The sequence below is a fragment of the Podarcis melisellensis genome (assembly GCF_964234715.1).
Source record: "Podarcis melisellensis genome assembly, chromosome: 4".
Classification (NCBI taxonomy): domain Eukaryota; kingdom Metazoa; phylum Chordata; class Lepidosauria; order Squamata; family Lacertidae; genus Podarcis; species Podarcis melisellensis.
Window position 1 is genome coordinate 105,471,680 of NC_138531.1, and position 19,263 is coordinate 105,490,942.

At 55.1% G+C, this 19,263-nt stretch overlaps 1 protein-coding gene across 3 annotated transcripts in view; it reads right to left on the reverse strand.

Annotated features, from left to right (window-relative positions):
* The window catches only part of DCHS1 (dachsous cadherin-related 1), a 30,409-nt gene extending 18,896 nt beyond the window's left edge, over nucleotides 1-11,513 (reverse strand). The window contains exons 1-2 of one of the 3 annotated variants that reach the window (XM_081908895.1): nucleotides 11,320-11,513; nucleotides 7,502-9,331 (exon numbers count right to left, since the gene is read on the reverse strand). In XM_081908895.1, coding sequence (XP_081765021.1) covers nucleotides 7,502-9,235 — 1,734 coding nt within the window. In that variant the 5' untranslated portion in view covers nucleotides 9,236-9,331; nucleotides 11,320-11,513. Of the gene's footprint in view, nucleotides 1-7,501; nucleotides 9,332-10,390; nucleotides 10,490-10,847; nucleotides 11,035-11,319 lie in introns of those variants that run through there. The other 2 variants (XM_081908894.1, XM_081908896.1) reach the window with 2 other exon arrangements.
* Nucleotides 11,514-19,263: the final 7,750 nt, after the last annotated feature.

The window sequence follows — 19,263 nt, forward strand, 5'->3', positions numbered from 1 at the left end:
CAGAGGACAGACTCTTCCACAAGCCCTGAGGGGGGTGAGGCTGTGGGGAATGACAAAGATGTGCTTGGGGAGGGGGGAGACCCACCCAGACCAGCAAGCCTGAGATGCCGGCATTCTGCGGCTCCCTCCCCTCCCCTCCCCAGCCAGGACAGCAGCTCTTTCTGCTCCTCCCCAGTGTTCCTGAGGGAAAGGGCTCTGTGGGTGGTGGAGGTGGGAGGGAGGTTTGCCATGTGGCCCCCACAGCCAGCCAGTTACACTCTGGGGGTTTGTATGCTGTAGATCATTTTAATGATGCAGCCACAGTGGGGAATTTTTATCAGACAGGCAGGGTGCATTTATTAATAATAATCCCATCTGTCAGAGATGCCTTAGCGGAGATTCCTGCATTGCAGGGGGTTGAACTAGATGGCCCTTGGCTGGGTCCCTTCCAGCTCTACGATTCTATGAATCTATAACTCCCCCCAAAAACCCCAATAGAGAAGAGGCCCCAATACTCTCATGACAGCTTGGCCAGGGTGGTGCAAGCAGCGCATGGAGCTGGTCAGGCGTGTCCAGCCCCCACCCCCAACCCTCGGGTCCTGTGACCCATAAGGTGATGCCCACCATTGAGCACACTTCACGGGGAGACGCTGAGTGTGCGCGAAGAGGAAGAGGAGGCTTCCCCACACATCGCTCAGCTGATCTGCGACGGGATCTCCTGACACTTTGCTTTTTAATAAAATGCAGCTGGAAACAAACAGCTTCCTGTGGTATTTTCAGGGGTGGGGGGGTGGGATTTAGACTGAAAAACAGTGCAAAGAGTTAACCTGCCCCCTCCCAAAATGCTGGCCGCCACCTCCACCGCTCAGCTGCATGTCATCAGAAAACAGAGAAAAGCTCTCCTTTGGCTGAGATTCTCCGGAGCTCCTCTTCCATCTTGCCTCCTGCGAATCCTCAGCCCCAGGTGCTACAGGAGGGGGGGCAGGGGGTGTACAGCAGCCTCCACATCGAGCATTTCCTGCCTGCCTGGCCCCCCTCCTCAGCCACACCCAGAGCACCAGACGGGGACATTGAGGATCCTGCTGTTTGCACTGGAAGCCCCACTGCTGGGGGACAGCTGTGAGGGGCTGCGCCGGAGCATGGCGGGCTGGGGAGGGACTGCGCTTCCTGGCACAGCCTGTCACTGCATAATGGAGGGGCCTCCCTGCAGCAGCCGCCCATCCGCAAGGGGCTCATGTTTCAGAGCAAAGTGCTGACGCCACATCCCGCCTTCCAAAGGCGGCCACAGCGGCACTCAGCATCCTGGGACTGTCAGGGCCACCCACAACCCTGGTAGAGACCAGAAGTGGCTATGTCACACACACACACACACACACACACACACACACACACACTGCCTCCCTCCACCCTGAGGATGGTCTCCTCAGCTCCTCCCGCCTTTTGCTCATCCACACAGTCATTCATTTAGGCCCAGAGAGGGAGGCTATGATGCTGACAAGGCAGGGATTTGAACCCAGCACCTCCCTGCCACAAAACTTTGATGACTCTTCAATGGGCATGGCAGGACTGCGGGGAGCAGCACCCTCCTCAGAGCCCCTCTGGGTGATCAGGAGGGGGAGATCCCCTCCTCCTCCTCCTCCTCCTCAGTTCATGCCTTCAGGGCACTTACAATGGTGGAACGAGGGTGGAGGGCAGCCGTCTCTGAAGTTTGGTTCCAGACAGGAAAGAGGGGTGCCTGTTCTCCCCACCCAAAGGCAGCGCAGGGGGCACCCCTCTCAGGCAGGGACCCGGCCTTTTTGCAGGCTGCTCCCCTCACTGCCCATCCAAGCCCAGCCCAGCTCCCAGGCCCCGGATGGCAGGCTGCCCAGGAGGCCTCACTCTGCAGATGTTTGCAAAGCCGCAGTTCCACATCTGGCTTTGGTTCAGGCCCAGGAACGAGGGGAGCCGTGGCGCCAGTGTGGTCAGCGATCCCACGCACACTCCTGGCTAGGCACACTGCGCAGCTGCCCTCCCCACCCTGGCACAGTTGCTGAGTGGCTAAAAGTGGTGAAGGAACAGCCAGCTGGGCTATTTCAGGAAATGAGGGCTCCCAGCTCCCAGCTCCGGCCGGCCTCCAGGGTCAGCTGGGGAGCGGCTGGCCTGCACGGGCTGGGTCAGAAAAGAGCGGGCCCCGTGGGTAGCTGTTGACAGCAGCAGCGGCCGCCAGCCATGCGTGGCCAGCAGCAAGCAACACTTCCCAGAGGCTCCCTGCAGCTGCATCAACCCAGAGTCCTTCAGCTCCTGCGCTCGCAGCCAGGGCTAAGCAGGGGGAGACTGGAGGCCAGTGCCCAGAGGCCCCACGGTCAGTTCCGCTGAGCCCCAAATCAGTCTGGGCTGTCACAGCTGTGCTGTAGACCAACAGGGCAGCCGAGGCCACCTTCAGGCAGGCCCAGCTTGGCATCGGCAGGGAGCAGAGTCAGGGGGCCCATGCCTGGGGGGGTGTGGATCCTGACTCCTCCCATGGCTCTGGGTACACAGAGAGAGCTCAGAAGGCACCCATGGCACAGGGGCCTGTTGCATCACACACCCAACCCTCTTCCAAGGACAGCCCCCTCCCTGGCATAGCCTACGGGCAAAAGCACGCCCTGGCCACGAGATCAGACCCACCTCAGTCCAGCCTGCCTCCCACAGTGGCCAACCAGTGTCCTGAAAGGACAAAGGCCAGAAACAAGCAGGACCCCCCCCCCCCCGCTGCCACTGCGATTCCTGGCAGCATGGCTAGTAGTCAGGATTAGCCTTGCCCTCCATGATACACAATGGGAGGCACCATCACTTAAGCGCAGCAGGGAGCCCAGCCCCTGGGGGCACAGCACCACTAGGCACCAGCTGGATGGAGCCAGGCAAGCCCTGGTCACATGCCAAGCAGCCTGGCTCTCGCAGGAAGTTCCATGACTTGATGCCCACAGTGAGGACGCCAGATCCTGGGCACGAGTCAGAAAGAGTAGAAACTGGGGGAGAAAGGGTGCGGAGGAGAGGGCCCAGGTGCAAATGCCCAGAATGACATGGAGTCCCTGCCACTCAGATGGTGCCACATGCAGGAATTCAGGTGTGGCCTGCCTGTGCAGAGCCAGCGCACAGCCACATTTTCTCTGCCCAGGCAGCTCTAGAGGTGACACAGGAGGATGCGAGTTTGAATTACATTAAGGTGGGGGCTGCACATCTCCCTCCCACAGCACAAGCAGGATCCCTTGAGAAGCAGAATTCCCAAGGACACCTGGCCACAGGGGGGAGGAATGGCCGTAGTCACCTTTGCATAACTGACCAGTTTCTACGCACATTGCACACCCTTCTCCATCCTCCATCCAGGGAATCAAAGAATCACAGAAGTGTAGAGCTGGAAGGGACCCTGAGGGTCATTTAGTCCAGCCCCCTCTAATGCAGAGATCATTTGCACAGTGTGGGGCTCAAACCCACGACCCTGAGATTAAAAGTCTCGTGGTCCACCAACTATCTGAGCTATCATCAAGAGATGTTGTCAGAGATCAAGGACATATCCCAGCCAGGCAAAAAACACCCAGGGTGCAAAGGAGGGCCAGGGAGGGGAGGTGGGGGGCCGGGGGGGTTCACAGGGCCACAGACTTTCTGACAGTAAGAGCAGTTCAGCCCTTGGGAGGTTGTGGACTCTCTTGCATTGGGGGGTTTTAAGCAGAGCTTGGATGGCCCTCTGTCATGGATGCTTTAGCTGATGCATTTCAGGGGGTTGGTCTGGATGACCATAGGGGGTCCCATTCAACCCTTTTAATATTTGTTTGGGAGCCGCCCAGAGTGGCTGGGGAAACCCAGCCAGATGGGCGAGGTATAAATAATAAATCATCATCATCATCATCATCATCATCATCATCATCATCATACAATTCTATGATTCTATTAAAGCCCTTGTTTTCTCTTTGCAGCTGCATATTTCCTGTTTCTATGAACAAGCAGCAGAAACTGGTTCTTCTGCACTTCTTCCCTTTTTTCAAACTAGCCTTGGTGGGTGACAAGAGGATGTGCAAATGATAAATGGGGGAATGGAAGAAGCACGTGTGGGGCAGAGAGAGAGGGAGGGGGAGGGGATGCTAGTTGCAAACAAGATTTTTTTAAAAAAAGATATGACCATGAAGAGCAGTTGTTGCCAACAGGCTAGGACAGAGGCCCCCAACCCACCCCAGTGCTCTGTTGAGCCCCCAACCCCCCATACTACGCACCCAGAGACCCTCCCCCAGGGCTGACACTTCTGAAACAAACCTGTGCCCCCCCTGAAGCACAGTATTTGACATGCCTGCTGAGCATCTTTTCTGTGTTGTGTGAAATCTGTGCCTGTGCCCCTCCCCAAGCCAGAGGCAAACACCCTCCAGGCACCCGCCAAGGCCGGGGGGGGGGGGGGGGTCCGGAGCTGTGCTAAACCTGAACCTTCACTTTGCTTCTCCAGGAGGCCCACTGCCCCACCTGCTGCTGAGGAGGGGGCATGCTCATGTCGTGGGGGGGAGGGGGGAAGTCCTAACAGGGCTTGTCTTCCATCTTACAGTGATGCCCACCATCAAATGTTTTGCTGTTTAAATTCTTTTCTAATAAATATTCCTGTTGTTGCAGGAATTTGTGTATAGGTTGGGGGAGGGGTTGCCCCTCCAGCAGATATCATGCACTTGCAGCCCACTACCAAAATCAGCACAATCACTTTTGTGACTTTTGTGATTTGTCCCCACAAAACACTTCATCAGTTTCTTCCTATCTATTCAAAGGTCCTCTGCTGTATGATACCAAATGTAAGAATTCACTGATCAATGTATCTATGTACTGGCTCACTGGGAAAACTTCAGAAATTCATCTAGACCTGTGAGCTCAGCTCCTCAGCAGCCCCTCTGCCTGAGGGATAATCCCTGGCATCCTGATACCTGAGTGCCAGACAGGTAGCCATTCCAGAAATAACAAACCCAGAGGAAGACAAAAGGGTGTGATGAACTCGGCTGGGAAACAGGGAAATGTAAAGATCTCTTTTGTGACACTCGATGGGTGTTTGGTGGAGGGCAAGGGGAACCATGGGGCAGGGTCCAGGATGCTCAGATTACGGCCACCAGACCTCCCCTTTCATGATGTAACCATGATGTATTAGTGATGTAGTTTGGGGGGGTTAACATGGGGATTAGCAGCTAATAAAACTTTGGGGGTTCTTTTGTTTGGGGCTTCCATCTTGTTCCACCTTGTGGCAGGTGGGAGTCCTGTCACGACAGTCTTAATAAAGACCAAACCTACTGGCTGCTGTTTTGCTTTGCTATTCCTGGCTGGTGTCCTTGTTTTTTGTCCGAGGGAGCCTCAGATTTCTCCATTAACACTGTTGTGTTTTAAATACACATGTATTACAAACATTTTAAATATGTTTTAATAAATTAAAAATATATATCTGAAGGAAGCATTTGCCCCCTTTCCTGCGCTATAGGGCAGCTTCCCAGTTCAAAGGGCAAGGAACAATGTCTGCAGATCCAGCTCCTCCTCTTGCTCAGCAAACCTCCCCATAAGTGGGGCTGCCGCAGTTGCACAACCGTGGGGGAAACGGGGGTTTGCTCAGCCAGAAAGTCCCTCGAATAACACAGAGTCAGCTGCATAAGGAAACTCTCAAGGAGAGAGCAGCAGCCAGCCAATGGGAACAGCCATTTCAGAGGTCTGCAGCTCCGAAAAGGACGACCTCAGAGGCCAGAGCTATGAGCTTCTCAGGCAAGAGAAAGGAAACCGGGAGCAAGGCAGGAGACAGATAAAGATGCAGGTACATTCCACAGCCTAGAGAGCTAAAGGGGAAATGTGTAGGAAGCTAGAGGAAGGAAACCCCCCTGACAGGTTTTGCACTGGGCTCCTTCGGGAGGAAGTTGGGGATATAAACTGAATAAAATAAATCACAATATATAAAATAAATCTGGATAAAATATAAAACCCGGAAGAAGTCAGTCCATCCTGGGTTTTCCTTTTTATAAAACCTGAGATGCCACTGACTGGGGCTCCAGTCTCCAGTTCTCCTCATCCTTACCCACGGCCATCCTGGCTCTTGGGATGCACAGCCCCACAATATCTGGAGGGCCCCGACAGGTCCACACCCCTTCTTCAAACCAAGCACATGGCAACACTGCTGGTGCCCCCAAAGTCAGAGGCACTGGCAGAGCTTGGCTCCGATGCCCCCCACCCCATCCTGCCCTCCTCTTGGCCAGCTCACCAGCTGCCTGCACTCCAGATCCTCAGCTGCTGTCATGAGGAGTGGTGGGGTGGGTGGAGGGAGGGAGGCCTTGTTACAGAGGAGCAGGATTCTCTTCCATGAAGCTAAGCTGGCATCGCCTGAGGCACCTCAAGGCAGCTGAGCCCCCAAAAGGATCCCAGGAGGACCCAAATTGCAATGGGGTTCTTCCAAGGCTAAAGAGACCCAACCTGGCGACAGCCAGAGGGTATGACTGATGGACCCTGGCAGATCTGCTCTGCAAATCTCCTGGCCTGGCCCATAAAATGGGGTTGGGTCTTTGGCTCATCTACTGCTGCCCTGCCTCCTGCGAGGGAAAGAAGCTGCTGGGGGCTTGCAGTGAACTCACTCTCTCCTCCATGGCGGATTCTGTGGACTCAGCCTGGAGCTCCCTGCATGCCAAGGACTGTCTCCATCTAGTGAGCCTATTCCTATCCAAGGTTTCTGTGATGGACAGCCCTGTGGAATGGAGAAGGGCAGGAAGCAGGAGCTCATCAGCTGCAGGAGGAGGAGAAGGGCTCCACTCAGCAGACTGCTGGGGCTTATGCAAGCGTGAGGCTTCCTTGTCCTGCCCTGGGACTTTGGCCTCTGCCCCGGTCTGTGTCCCCCAACATGCCAAGGAAAGGATCCTTTTCCTCTTGATCCAGTCCCTTCTTCTTGGCAGAGAGAGGGGAATGGCCCTAAGACAGGAAGTGGGAAGTTGGACCGACCCTTCCTTAGTGCGGCAGCCCTTCCAGATAGGGAGGCATGTGGGGCTAGAAGGGACCTGCTGTTATAGGAACAGCCTAGCCTCCCACCTTCCAGGTAAGACCAGAGGTCCACCTGGCGTAGTTCCATCTACAGTGGCAGCAAAGGCTCTCCAGGATTTCAGGCAGGACTCTCTCTTCCAGCCCTACCTGGAGCTGCCACTGGGATTAAACCTGGGACCTTCTGCATGCCAAGCAGGCGCTTGAACTCTGAGCCATGCCCTTCACAAATGAGCTGCCATTGCCAACAGAGGTGGTCCCCTTCCAACAAACTGCAGAGCTGCTGAGAAGACCTCTGGCTGACTGATTCTTGGCCACTTGGACTTGAGATGCTCATTCCCCACCCTAGTCAAGAACTCCACCCCACCCCCATAGGCACCCCACCCCTCCAGATCTGTCTTTCTCAGGAGCCACGGACAAGCACAGGGCGCATCAACCTGGGCCAGGTACCAGGGAGAGAGGCTGCTTGTACTGCCGCCACTTTGGCTGCTCCTGCGCCAAGTGCACTGGCCAGGTCCCTCCCCAACCCCTTGCTCACCTGGAGGAAGCAGGTGCCAGGAGGGACGTTCTCCTTCAGGGAGACATTGTAGAAGTTGCTTTCGAAGAGGGGCTCATTGTCGTTGACATCCTGCAAGGTCACGTGAACCACAGCGGTCGAAGAGAGGGGAGGCTTGCCCCTATCCGTGGCCACCACAGTCAGCTGGGGCTGAGCATCAACCTCATAATCCAGAGAAGAGGCCGTCGTGACGATGCCTGTGGCAGGATCGATGGCAAACCAGTGGGAATGGGTGTGGTGGGTGTGCAGAATGCTGTAGCGAACCTCCCCATTGGGGCCCTGGTCTTTGTCGCGAGCCGTCACCTGCAGCACAAAGCTGCCTGGGTAAACCACCTCGGGGACGCTCTGCTCATACTCCTGGGTGTCAAATAGGGGCGGGTTGTCATTGACGTCTGTCACCTGGAGCACAAATGCTGACTCAGCCCGCAGCGGGGGCGTTCCAGCATCCGTGGCTGTCACCCGCAACTCGTAGGAGTCCCGCTCCTCCCTGTCCAGCATTTGGTCCACGCAGATCAAGTAGATGATGTTGTCTTTGGTGGTGAGGGCGAACTTGCCCTCGCCACCCTCCAGGGAGACGTTGACATTGGCGTACTCTCCGTAGTCGGGGTCTGAGACGGAGATGCGGGCCACAAACTGCCCAGGCTGGGCACCTTCTGAGATGCGAGGAGAGCCATCCTCACTGAGGAAGATGATGGTCATCGTGGGCTGGTTGTCGTTGTAGTCTCGCACCTGGATGGTGACAAAGGCAGTGGAGACTTCGGGGTGCACCGCCCTGTCTCGCGCCTGCACCACAAGCTCATGCACCTTCCGCAGCTCATAGTCCAAGCCCTTGTTGAGCTTGATGACTCCCGTGGTGGCATCGATTGTGAAGTACTGCTCTGGGTCGCTCTGCCGGCGGTTGATCTCGTACACCACGGCGCCATTGTCCCCTTCGTCAGCGTCCAGGGCAAAGACCCGCATGATGCTGCTGCCAGGCTGGAGGTTCTCGGGGATGAGGGTGTGGTAGCGACTCTGGTTGAAGGCGGGCGCGTTGTCGTTGACATCCTGGACGGACACGTCCAAGGTCATCTGGGAGCTCCGGGGGGGAGATCCACCGTCATAGGCCTCCAGAAAGAGGGTGTAGCTGGACCGCGTCTCCCGGTCCAACATGCTGCTCACCACCAGCTCCGGCTGGAGGACCCCATTGGGCCCACGGCGCATCTCCAGGCGGAAAGCCTGCCCCACATTTCCCCCTTTGATGGCGTACCCCTGCGTGTTGAGCAAGCCACTGTCGGCGTCAAAGGCTGGCTCTAGGGGGAAGCGGCTGCCCAGGGGGGTGTGCTCTGGGATCTGGAGGGAGCTGCGCTGCTTGGGGAAGGTGGGCGCGTGGTCATTGATGTCGTTGACCTGGACGTTGACCTCCACCGTGGCCCCTTCAGGGGTGACAGCAATGAAGCTGTAGTGGCCTCGGCTCTCGTGGTCCAGCACCCTGGCAGCCTTGATGATGCCAGTATTCTCATCAATTTCTAGGTCTGTAGCCACACCGCTGCCCTCCTGGGCAGAGATGAAGTACATGTAAGTCGTGGTGCCAGGGGGCAGGCCTGCACTGATGTCCCCAATGATGGTGCCAGCCGGCTGCTCCTCATCGATCTGCAGCTCTAGGGTGCCCAGGACTGCTGAACCCTGCCCAAGGGCAGCCAGCACCCCCAGCAGCAGCAGCAGAATGACCCAAGCCATCTCTAACTGCTCCCTGAAGCCTTTCCGAAGGAAGCTGGTGAGGGTTGGGAGGCCCTCCAAGGGCCGGCCTCTGTCTGCTGAGCAAGCGCCTTAATCCTGCAAGGAATGCACAAGAGAAAGCAAGTCTGAAGGGGAGGAACAGGCTAGGAGACAGTGAGGGAAACATGTCAGTTACGGGACCCCCACCAATTACTGTCTTTGTGGCCAAGGGGGAAAATCAGACCCCAGAGCAGGGAGATAATGGTGGCTGCTGCAGGAAAGGTGAAAGCGGATGCTCCTGACACCCCGGCAGACCCCAGAAAATCGTTTCCAGCACCCTCAAATGCCCAGGACCCCTTCCCCTCTGGCAAGACAGGCTGGTAGGGGCGGGTCTTGCTGGCTAGAACAGGGGCTGAGGAGTGGGCAGACCAGAGGACAGGGGTTGGGGGACAGGTGTGGCTCCAGGTCAGGCCCTGCCTGGCTGGTCGCAGCAGACCCAGGGCTGCGGAGCTCCCCTTCCCTCCCTGCTCTTCCCAAGAGGCTTCAGGGGAGCAGGAGCTCCTCAGCCGCTCTTTCCGTGGCAAAAGAAAGCAGGACGGTGGCGCTACTCGTGGCCCCAGCTCTTCCTGCCCCGGGCACAGCCGTCGCAGGAACGACGCCCCGGTCAGGAGGGCCCCTGGGGCCACCCCACCTGCCTGCCATCGGAGACCGGGACAGACAAAGGCGGCGCGCGGGCGGGAGGAGGAGGAGGAGGAGCGGGGAAGAAAGGGAGGAAGGGAAGAAAGAAGAAGAAAGCGCGAGCTGGCCACGGCCCGCCTTTGTCTCCGCCGCCGCTGCCGTCGCGGCTGCTCCCCGCCCCGCTCGCTCGCTCGCTCGCTCGCTGCCTGGCTGCCTCCCCCCGCCCGCCTGCCTTTGTCTCTCCGGCTCCTTGGCTCCGACTCCTCCGGCTCCTTGGCTGCAGCCCCACCGCTCGCTCCGCCTCGCCGTAGCGGCTCCTCACTGCAGGGTGGGGTGGGGGTTGGGGGCCGGGCTGGCTCCAGTCCCGCGGGCGGCGCGGGTGCTCCGAGCGGGAGCGGGTCAGCCCTTCCTCGGGCGTAGGGGCGGGGGGGGGGGGAGTCCCGCAGGCACGGCCAGGATTCGGCTCCGCCGGGAAGCAGTGATGGGCTGAGCTCATACTTGGCCGCGCTTGAAAGCGTCGCCGCCGCCGCTCGTCGGGGCCCCGCGATGGCACTCGGGGAGCCCCGGGATTGACGGTGGGGCCCCGCGCCGCCCGCGCCCTGCTCCAGGGATAGCCGGCCAGCAAAGCCGTCTTCCACCCGGGCTGACGCCCCGTCCACTCCCGAGCGGCGTCGGCGTCGGACCCCGGCCGGCCCGCGGTGGAGGAGCGACCCCGCCCCCTCGGAAAGGTCTCCCCAGCGGGGCAAGGGGGGGCTGCAGGGAAAGGCTGCGACTCTGCTCCCACGCCCAGAAGCCCTTGGGCAGCGCGCCCCCCAGACCCAGCGAGGGCGGGGGGGGGGTGCCCGGGCTACGTGCCCGAGGCGAGGAGTAGCGGGAAGGCAAGCAGGGCGAGCCGGCTGGTGGGGGGGGTGTCCCTGGACCTCTGACACGTGTGAATCTCGCCCCGCGCGCACACCTGGAGGGGCCGCCCCATAGCCCTCGGGGGTCCCGTCGTGTCCTCGGCTTTGGGGGCTCAGGCCAGCCCGCTCCGAGCACCAGGAGGCGCGGAGTCGCCCCAGCGCCGCAGCTGCTTCCAATTTACCCAGCGCCGAGCGCGGGGGGAGCCGGGCGGGCGAGGCGGGTCCAGTCCCGGCCTGTGAAACGTGAGCCCGACGCCCCCTTCCCCTCGCGGAGCCTCCGACCCGGCTGCCGCCCCCTCCCTCGCCGCGCCAACCCGGGAGGGGCTGCTCTGGCCCTTTCGCCGCTCTTTGGGGTGCCGGGCACGCGGGGCGGTGTGGCCAGGTGGGGGGGGGCAGGATTCGCCGTTTCGCGGCCGGGTCCCGCCGAGGTCCCGCCCATCTCCCCCGCCCGCGCTCCTGCTCTGCTCGCGGGACAAAGCGCGGAGGGGGCGCAGCGCGACGGCGCCTCCGGGCGCTCCGGCCACCTACGTGCATCCTCGCTCCTGGCCATCCGCCTGTCCGCCTGGCGCTCCGGCCGCGGGTGGGGGGCTGGCCTGCCTCGGGCCGGCAGAGACCCCCGCGCCAGGCGCCGGAGGAGGAGAAGTGGGAGGCGAGGCGACGACGGCTCCGCGCTCGGCTGGGCTGGAGGATGGAGCGAGCCGAGGCTTCGCTGAAACCCGAGCCGCGCCGTCTGGCCCGCCCGCCCGCTCCTGCCCGGCCCCGCTTGCGCCGCGGCCCTGCGCGCCCCCTCTCCGCGCGCCCCCGGCAGCCCCCCCCCAGGAGCGAGCCTGGGCGGGGGCTGCGCCTGCTCCGGAGCCGCGAAGCGCTCGGCCGAAAGGAAGACCCTCCGCGCGGGGAGAAGGAAGGCGGCACTCGGCACATGCTCAGAGGCTTCTTTCTGCGCCGGATCGGGGCAGCCTCGGTTGGTGCGGCGGCTGAGCTCCCCAGCCTCCGCTCAGTTACAAACCGTAGGGCAACAATCGGGACCTTTTCACTGATGAATGAATGCGAGCGACAATGCCTGAAACGGCTCGTGATGCAAGCAAGGATTCAGAGGGGGAATCCGCTCCCCCCCCCCCCCGGATCTCTCTTGTTCTGTCTTGTAGGTCACCTTCTCTCGCCGCCACCACGATTTTTGCTGGACGAGATGAATTTTGTTCACGGACTTTGTTTCCCGTCCTTTCTATTCTGTCCCGTCTTCCGCCCCAGGAGGAGCTTCCGGCTGCAAGGCGGCTTGCAAAAGGTGACCCCCGTCCCAGCAGTCAGGCGCCTTCTGCGCCACAGAGATGCCTCGCTAGAGAGAGAGCGCGGGTCACACGCCCCATTCTTCCTTCCCCTTCGGTCCTAGGGCTGTTCCTTCTCTCCCTTCATCCGGCGAGGCTGCCGGGCTGTGGGCTCCCCGTCCGCTTGCAGGTCTTTGCAAGGAGGCTGAGGAAGCAGCCCAGAGGCTTTCACCCCCCCCCACCCCCCACCCCGTTCAGCCTTGCAGGCCTGGGCAGGGACCACACCGGGAAGCACCAGCCTGCTGAGAGGCACCTGAGCCTCTTCTCCAGCATCGCCATCCATGCTGGCATCCACCCACCAGCTCAGTGAGATGGGCCTGCTCTTCTGCAGCCTCTGCTCCTGCAACCCTCTTGCTCAAGAGGCAGAGGAAGGGCAGCACCACTGGTTCCGCTGCGCGGGGTGCTGAGCCTGGGGAGCCACGGGGCATCTCAGCTATGGCATAGTGAATTGAGCAGCACAGAAGGCGAGGGGCGGGGATGTTCTCGACAGGCCTCCACTGAAATTTGAAAGGCTAAAATCTGCCCTGTTGGGGTGAGCAGCAATGTGGACCCATTTCCTGATAACACTGGGTTATTCCAGGCAGTACCAAGAAAGGAAGGATTTATTCTGTGTATTCATTATTACATTCATATTTAACATTTCCTGGAAGGCGCTCAAGTTGCACCTTCCCATTTTAGCCTCACAACAACCCTATGAGGTAGTTACAGATAGGTAGCCGTGTTGGTCTGCCATAGTCAAAACAAAAAAAAATCCTTCCAGTAGCACCTTAGTTGGTCTTTAAGGTGCTACTGGAAGGAATTTTTTTTGTTTTGCCTATGAGGTAGGTTTGGCTGAGAGACAGTGACTGGCCCCAAAGTCGCCCAGGGAGCTCCATGGCTGAAGAGGCAGCTGAGTCCTGGTCTCTGAGGTCTGGCTCTCCCAAAGAAGCTCTCCAAACTTTGTGAAGGGGCATTCAGCACAAGAGGGGACCCTCTTCAGACCATCACAAGGCCACCAATCACTGGGAAGGGCCAATGGGTTTCCCCCGAGTCAGTGTCTGGAAGGGGAAATAGATGCAACACATCCTAATGTCACCAGTTTCTGTGTTAATCTGTTCAAGCAGAGATAGCCATCCTCTGACACATTCACTTCCCTGGATTCATGGAACGTTCTCCTCTCTACACGTGCATTGTAAAGAGTGGGATTGGAGGGAAATGAAATGCAGAGAAGTGCAGGCGGTAATAGGTGCATAGTTAACTGGTTTTTCACAAAACAGTTGCTGATAACACAGACATGCTGGCATTGGTGAGCCAAGCAACACACGTGGGTGGAAGCAGCGCCACAACAAGCACAGCGGCTTATCTGTTGGGATGCAAAGGGCAGCTTAATAATAATAATAATAATAATAATACAGTAATACCACCTTTATTGTCAATGTACAAACACTCAATCTCATTGCACTCTGTGTACTTGTCACACAACACACCAACCCCGAAAGTCAGTTGCACTATTATTTTCCATTCAGCATCCTAACAGCCCACGGATAGAAACTGATTTTTAGCCTGTTGGTACTACTGATTATACTTCTATGTCTCCTGCCCAAGGGTAGAAGATTAAAGAGGTGCTGGCTGGGGTGTGAATTGTCCCTGAGGATTTTTCTCACTCTCCTAAGGCAATGATCCCTTGCAATGTCATCTAGCGAGCTCAGGGGACAGCCCATGAGATCATGCGCTGTCTTCACCACCCTCTGTAAAGACTTTCTTCCTGAGGACCAGGCTGACAGGGCAAGACCTAAAGGAGGTGCATTTTGACAAGAGCGTGGAAGGCCACACACAAACACACCCTTCCTGCTGGAAGATAGTCTGCCTGGGTCAGGATGCTTCTGGGCAAAGGCCTGGAAAGCAACTAGGAGGCTGCACTTTAGAAAAAACAGGGGTGGAAGAGCCAGTGTGGTGTAGTGGCTAAGAGCGGTAGTCTCGTAATCTGGGGAACCGGGTTCTTCTTCATCCATGAGGCACCGAAAGTGTCTAACCAAGTGCACCCTTTTGTTCTGTCTGCACATGGAGCTTTCCTTGGGTTTGACCCCCATGTCCACTGGGGAGAGAGTCAGGGGAACTGGTGAAGCTCTTTTGGAACTATTTTTGGCTCAGATAGGTGGATCCTCCAGCAACAAGAATATAGATAGATAATTCAGTTGGCATACTGTACTTGGACTTTTGAGAAGCTTTCAACAAAGTCCCTCAGCACAGACTCCTGAGCCAGCTTAGCAGTCAAGGAAGAAGAGGAGAGGATCTCTTGAGGATCAGGAATTGGGAGACAATAGAGGAGTGTGCCATTGGGAGTGAAGTCAAAATGTTAGAAGATAACAAAGACTATTTACAGAAACATTGCAAAATTAATGAATGTTAGAATGATGTTGGAATGAATTTATGTGATTTTAGCAGAAATGTTACAAAGATTTAGGCAAAAAGACTGTTAATTGGTGAAAGGAGGGAAAGTAAAGTTATATTAATATCAAGATAAATTACAGGAAAAAAAATTGAAAAGAGGGAAAGGATTTGCTGAAATGGATAATTGACCTAGAATACAAAAAAAGGGAGGTGTGAGGAGGTCGGGGAAACAAGCAAATGAAAGATCAGTAATGGGAAGATTTGTGGCATTTTTCCTTGTTTTTTTCTTTTTGCTTAATGGATTTTAATTCTCTGCTCTTTCTTTTTTCTTTTTTGTATTTTATCTTATTTTTGTTTAAAATGATGTTTTTTCTTTTTTCTTTTTGTACCTCTAAAATTTTTAATAAATATCTTATATTAAAAAAAATATTAGAAGATAACAGTGCCTGCTGTGGCTCTTGAAGTTGATGCAGGAGAGACATGTTTTGCTGCAGTTGGGGCAAATCTATAGTGTGTACACATTTGGAATACACTGTTCAGTTCTGGTCACCTCACCTCAAAAAGGATATTGTAGAATTGAAAATGGTTCAGAAAAGGGCTATCAGAATGATCCAGGGGGTGGAGTGATTTACCTATGAGGAAATGGGCTTTGGGGGCTTTTTGGTTTAGAGAAAAGGCATGTAAGAGGTTACATGATAATTTTATAAAATTATGCATGTCCTGGAGAAAGTGGACCCCATTTTCCTCCTTTTCTCCTAACGCTAGAACTCCTGGGCATCCAATGAAACAGCACGTTGGAAGATTCGGGACAGATAAAATACTTCTTCCCACAGCACCTACGGAACTCTCTCCCACAGGAGGCACTGATGGCTCCCAACTTGGATGACTTTAGTAGAGGCTTAGACCAATTCATGGAGGATAAGGCCATCAGTGGCTCTACTTTGCCTGAATGGTTGGTTGGAGGCAGCATGCTTTGTAAGAGGAGCTGCTGGCCATCACAGGAAGAGAGAAGGGCTGCTGTGCTTGTGGGCTTCCCAGGCGGGCATCTGCTTGGCTGCTGTGAGAATAGAGTGCTGGACTAGGGGGCCCAATAGGGCTTTTCTTATGCTCTTACCCTCTGACTATTAATCCTGCCCCAGACTGGAGAAAAATAATGCCTCCTTCCTCTTATTCCTTCCGACTCAGACTCCACTTGGGATTTAGAAGAGGCTTATCCATGGCTGCCAGACCCCCAGACAGCCTTGCTACTGCCTCTCATCCCACCTGTCAAGTCCGACCTCAGCTGGGCACCTCACACAGCCCTGGGGAGACCCAAGAGGGTTATTGGGTTGTCATTTTTATTTTGATTATGTATTTTGTGGTTTTATATTTTGATTTTATTCTGTGAACCACCCCGAAACCTCCAGGTATAGGGCAGTATATAAATTAAATAAATAAATGATGATTATGATGATTCTGGCAAGTTCCCCACTGAGCTGAGTCCTGCAGGTGGCTGCTGCTGCCCACTTTACACAACTGGCAACAGGGAGAGTATGTTGTTGGCAGATGGAGAGGGTGTGTGCAAGGGGAGAGTGGGCTGCCTGAGCCCAGGCCACTGCAGCAGCTACCGGGAGCTGAGAAAACAAGGTTGAGAGGATTTTGTAGAGAGATTTGGAGGAGTCCACAAGATCAGAAGCACTTGGTATGCCCCACAGGCCTCCGCTGGCTCCAGACCATTTCTGCTGGGGGCGACTCATTCGCTGTGTTGACATAATATATGGTCTCTTTGCCTCTTTGCATGATGTTTTGATTAAAATATTAGTGCTGGGCTATCTTGGTGTAGCACATTATTTGGCAGTCACCCAATAGTCAGGGCAAACCAGCCGACACTTCCCAATGAATAGGGAGTTTGTGAAGGTCCCAAGAGGGTCCTCTTTTGTGCTGAATGTCAGGGAGATAAACAATGTGTGTGAACATTTTTAATGAAACCAGGCAGCTTTGTTCAGAGTAGGGGGCTGGTGGGTGAGCTGCGATTGTCAGTCTCCATGGCTACAAAGTTAAATCTAAAAACTGGTGGGGGGCACTTGTGAGATTGTCCCCCCCCCAAAAAAAGTGAGGTGCTGCTATTCTTGAAAAACCCATCCTCTGGCTGGATTCTGGGCTTAGGTTTCAGCTGAGCTGGCCTTTAGAGAATTAATTGCAAGCAGCCCTGTCCATAAATCTTTAGAGTATTTTTCTTTATTAACACTCTGGGGTTTTGAATGTGAAATAAGATGTAATGTTTGTTGAAAGGGGACTTTGTTTTTAAACCAAAATGCAGCTGCCTTGAAAGCAGAGCTCTCTGCTGCCTGTTTCCAAAATGGAGTTCAGTCTGAGATCATCACCCCTTCTACCACTTCCCACATTGCCTATGTTTCCTTGAGTGCAGATTTCTGGACTGAAACCATCTATTCCACAAGCGACAAGAAGTGTCTGGCTGCACCAACAGCAGAAGACTCCCACCAGCTGTTCTGCAAACTGTGCTGCAGGCACAGATCAGAGCAGTCGGCTGCCCGGCTCCCTTGGTGAAGGTGGCAGAGCCGCAGAGCTGCCCTTTCAAAGGTCCATGCAGGAGGGCAGCATGAGCAGGGACCACATGGTGGGCAGGAACTAATGCCTCCTTAGGGAGGCACGTATCCCTCCTTGGCCTGCCAGTTCTCCATGGCAAATGCCCCACCCCTGCCTCTTTTTTGTGAGGAAAATTCTCTATTGATGTTTTCTTCTGAAAACCACAAAATACATAGAAACAAAACAACAAATGCAAACCTAAGTCAGAAAGTCCATCCCTGCCCCCAGTCAGCTTGCCAAACTGAGTGTAGACCCAGTGGAGGGACTGGTGAAGTTTCATTTGTAGAGAATTGGTGGGTGGAGATTAGGGTTTAGCCTCCCCCACCACCTGTAAGTATTGGTTTCCTGCTTCCTCATCTCCATGTTATGTGAACAAAATAAGACTTGGAAACACATCTGCTGTGCTCCTCCCTCTCCTTCCCCACCAGCCTGGAGCTTTTGGAGTGCAGAAAAGGAGCAGAGAATTTTCAGTGAAGTTCCTGACATTTGTAGCAACCCTGGAAAGGGCTTTGGAGCTCTGCGTCATGGAGTCCAAATGAAAGCAGATGCTCAAAACCTAAAATAGATGACTATACACAAAACAGATGTCGGGCCAAACCAGTATCTTCATTACCAAACACGATACAACACAGACTCTAAATGTAAAAATAGTTTGAGGAGACCCTGTGACACACCTTCACTCAGTTCTAGCATCACTCCTTCCTCAATCCAGAGAAACCAAACTGAAAGGTCACACACACACACACCCATTTCAGCTGCAAAGTGGAGCAAGAGCAAAGCTCTTTTCCACGAGACCCATCAGAGGAAGCCAAACGCCAGGAGTCTGAAACACATCTGCAGCTGACACTTCAGTGTGCTGGGGATACACTCTGGACACTTCATGCAATGTGTGTGGCAGAAACAATGTTTTATTTTTCATAATGTACACTGCCTGGATATAGATTCATAGAACTGTAGTGTTGGAAGCAACCCCAGGGGTCATGGAGTCCAACCCCCTGCAATGCACAGCTAAGAAACCCCTGACAGATGGCCACCTCTATGATTCTATGAAATGGTTGCTGTTATTCCAATAGCTCATTTATAAAAGTATTTCTGTCTTGCCATATCATAAAATATTAGGTTCCAGGAGGTGTGCCGTTTTCCAGTTGCAAAGATTCACAATGTATGGGTTTGAGCCCCTCCTTGGGCAGAAAGATTCCTGCATTGCAGGGGTTGGACTAGATCATCCTTGTGGTCCCTTCAAACTGTTTCATTCTATGCTTCTTAAGAAGCCCACTCACCACAACCCCTTCCTTCAGATTCATGTGGGTACAAAGGACACTGCCAGACAGTCTTTGAGGTATTGCAAGGGACTAGGAAGCTCTGGGCAGGAAGCTGAAGGGCCTTGGGGCACAGGTGGTCTCTTCCTCACTCCTTCCTGCTGAAGGTCATGACCCAGGAGGAGGGGAAAATACAGGAAGCAAACCACTGGCTGTGCGTGGTGTCCTCAGGAAAGAATCATAGAATCATAGAGTTGGAAGAGACCACAAGGGCCATCGAGTCCAACCCCCTGCCAAGCAGGAAACACCATCAGAGCACTCCTGACATATAGTTGTCAAGCCTCTGCTTCAAGACCTCCAAAGAAGGAGACTCCACCACACTCCTTGGCAGCAAATTCCACTGTCAAACAGCTCTTACTGTCAGGAAGTTCTTCCTAATGTTTAGGTGGAATCTTCTTTCTTGTAGTTTGGATCCATTGCTCTGTGTCCGTTTCTCTGGAGCAGCAGAAAACAACCTTTCTCCCTCCTCTATGTGACATCCTTTTATATATTTGAACATGGCTATCATATCACCCCTTAACCTCCTCTTCTCCAGGCTAAACATGCCCAGCTCCCTTAGCCGTTCCTCATAGGGCATCGTTTCCAGGCCTTTGACCATTTTGGTTGCCCTCCTCTGGACACGTTCCAGTTTGTCCGTGTCCTTCTTGAACTGTGGTGCCCAGAACTGGACACAGTACTCCAGGTGAGGTCTGACCAGAGCAGAATACAGTGGCACTATTACTTCCCTTGATCTAGATGCTATACTCCTATTGATGCAGCCCAGAATTGCATGGGCTTTTTTAGCTGCCGCGTCACACTGTTGGCTCATGTCAAGTTTGTGGTCAACCAAGACTCCTAGATCCTTTTCACATGTACTGCTCTCAAGCCAGGTGTCA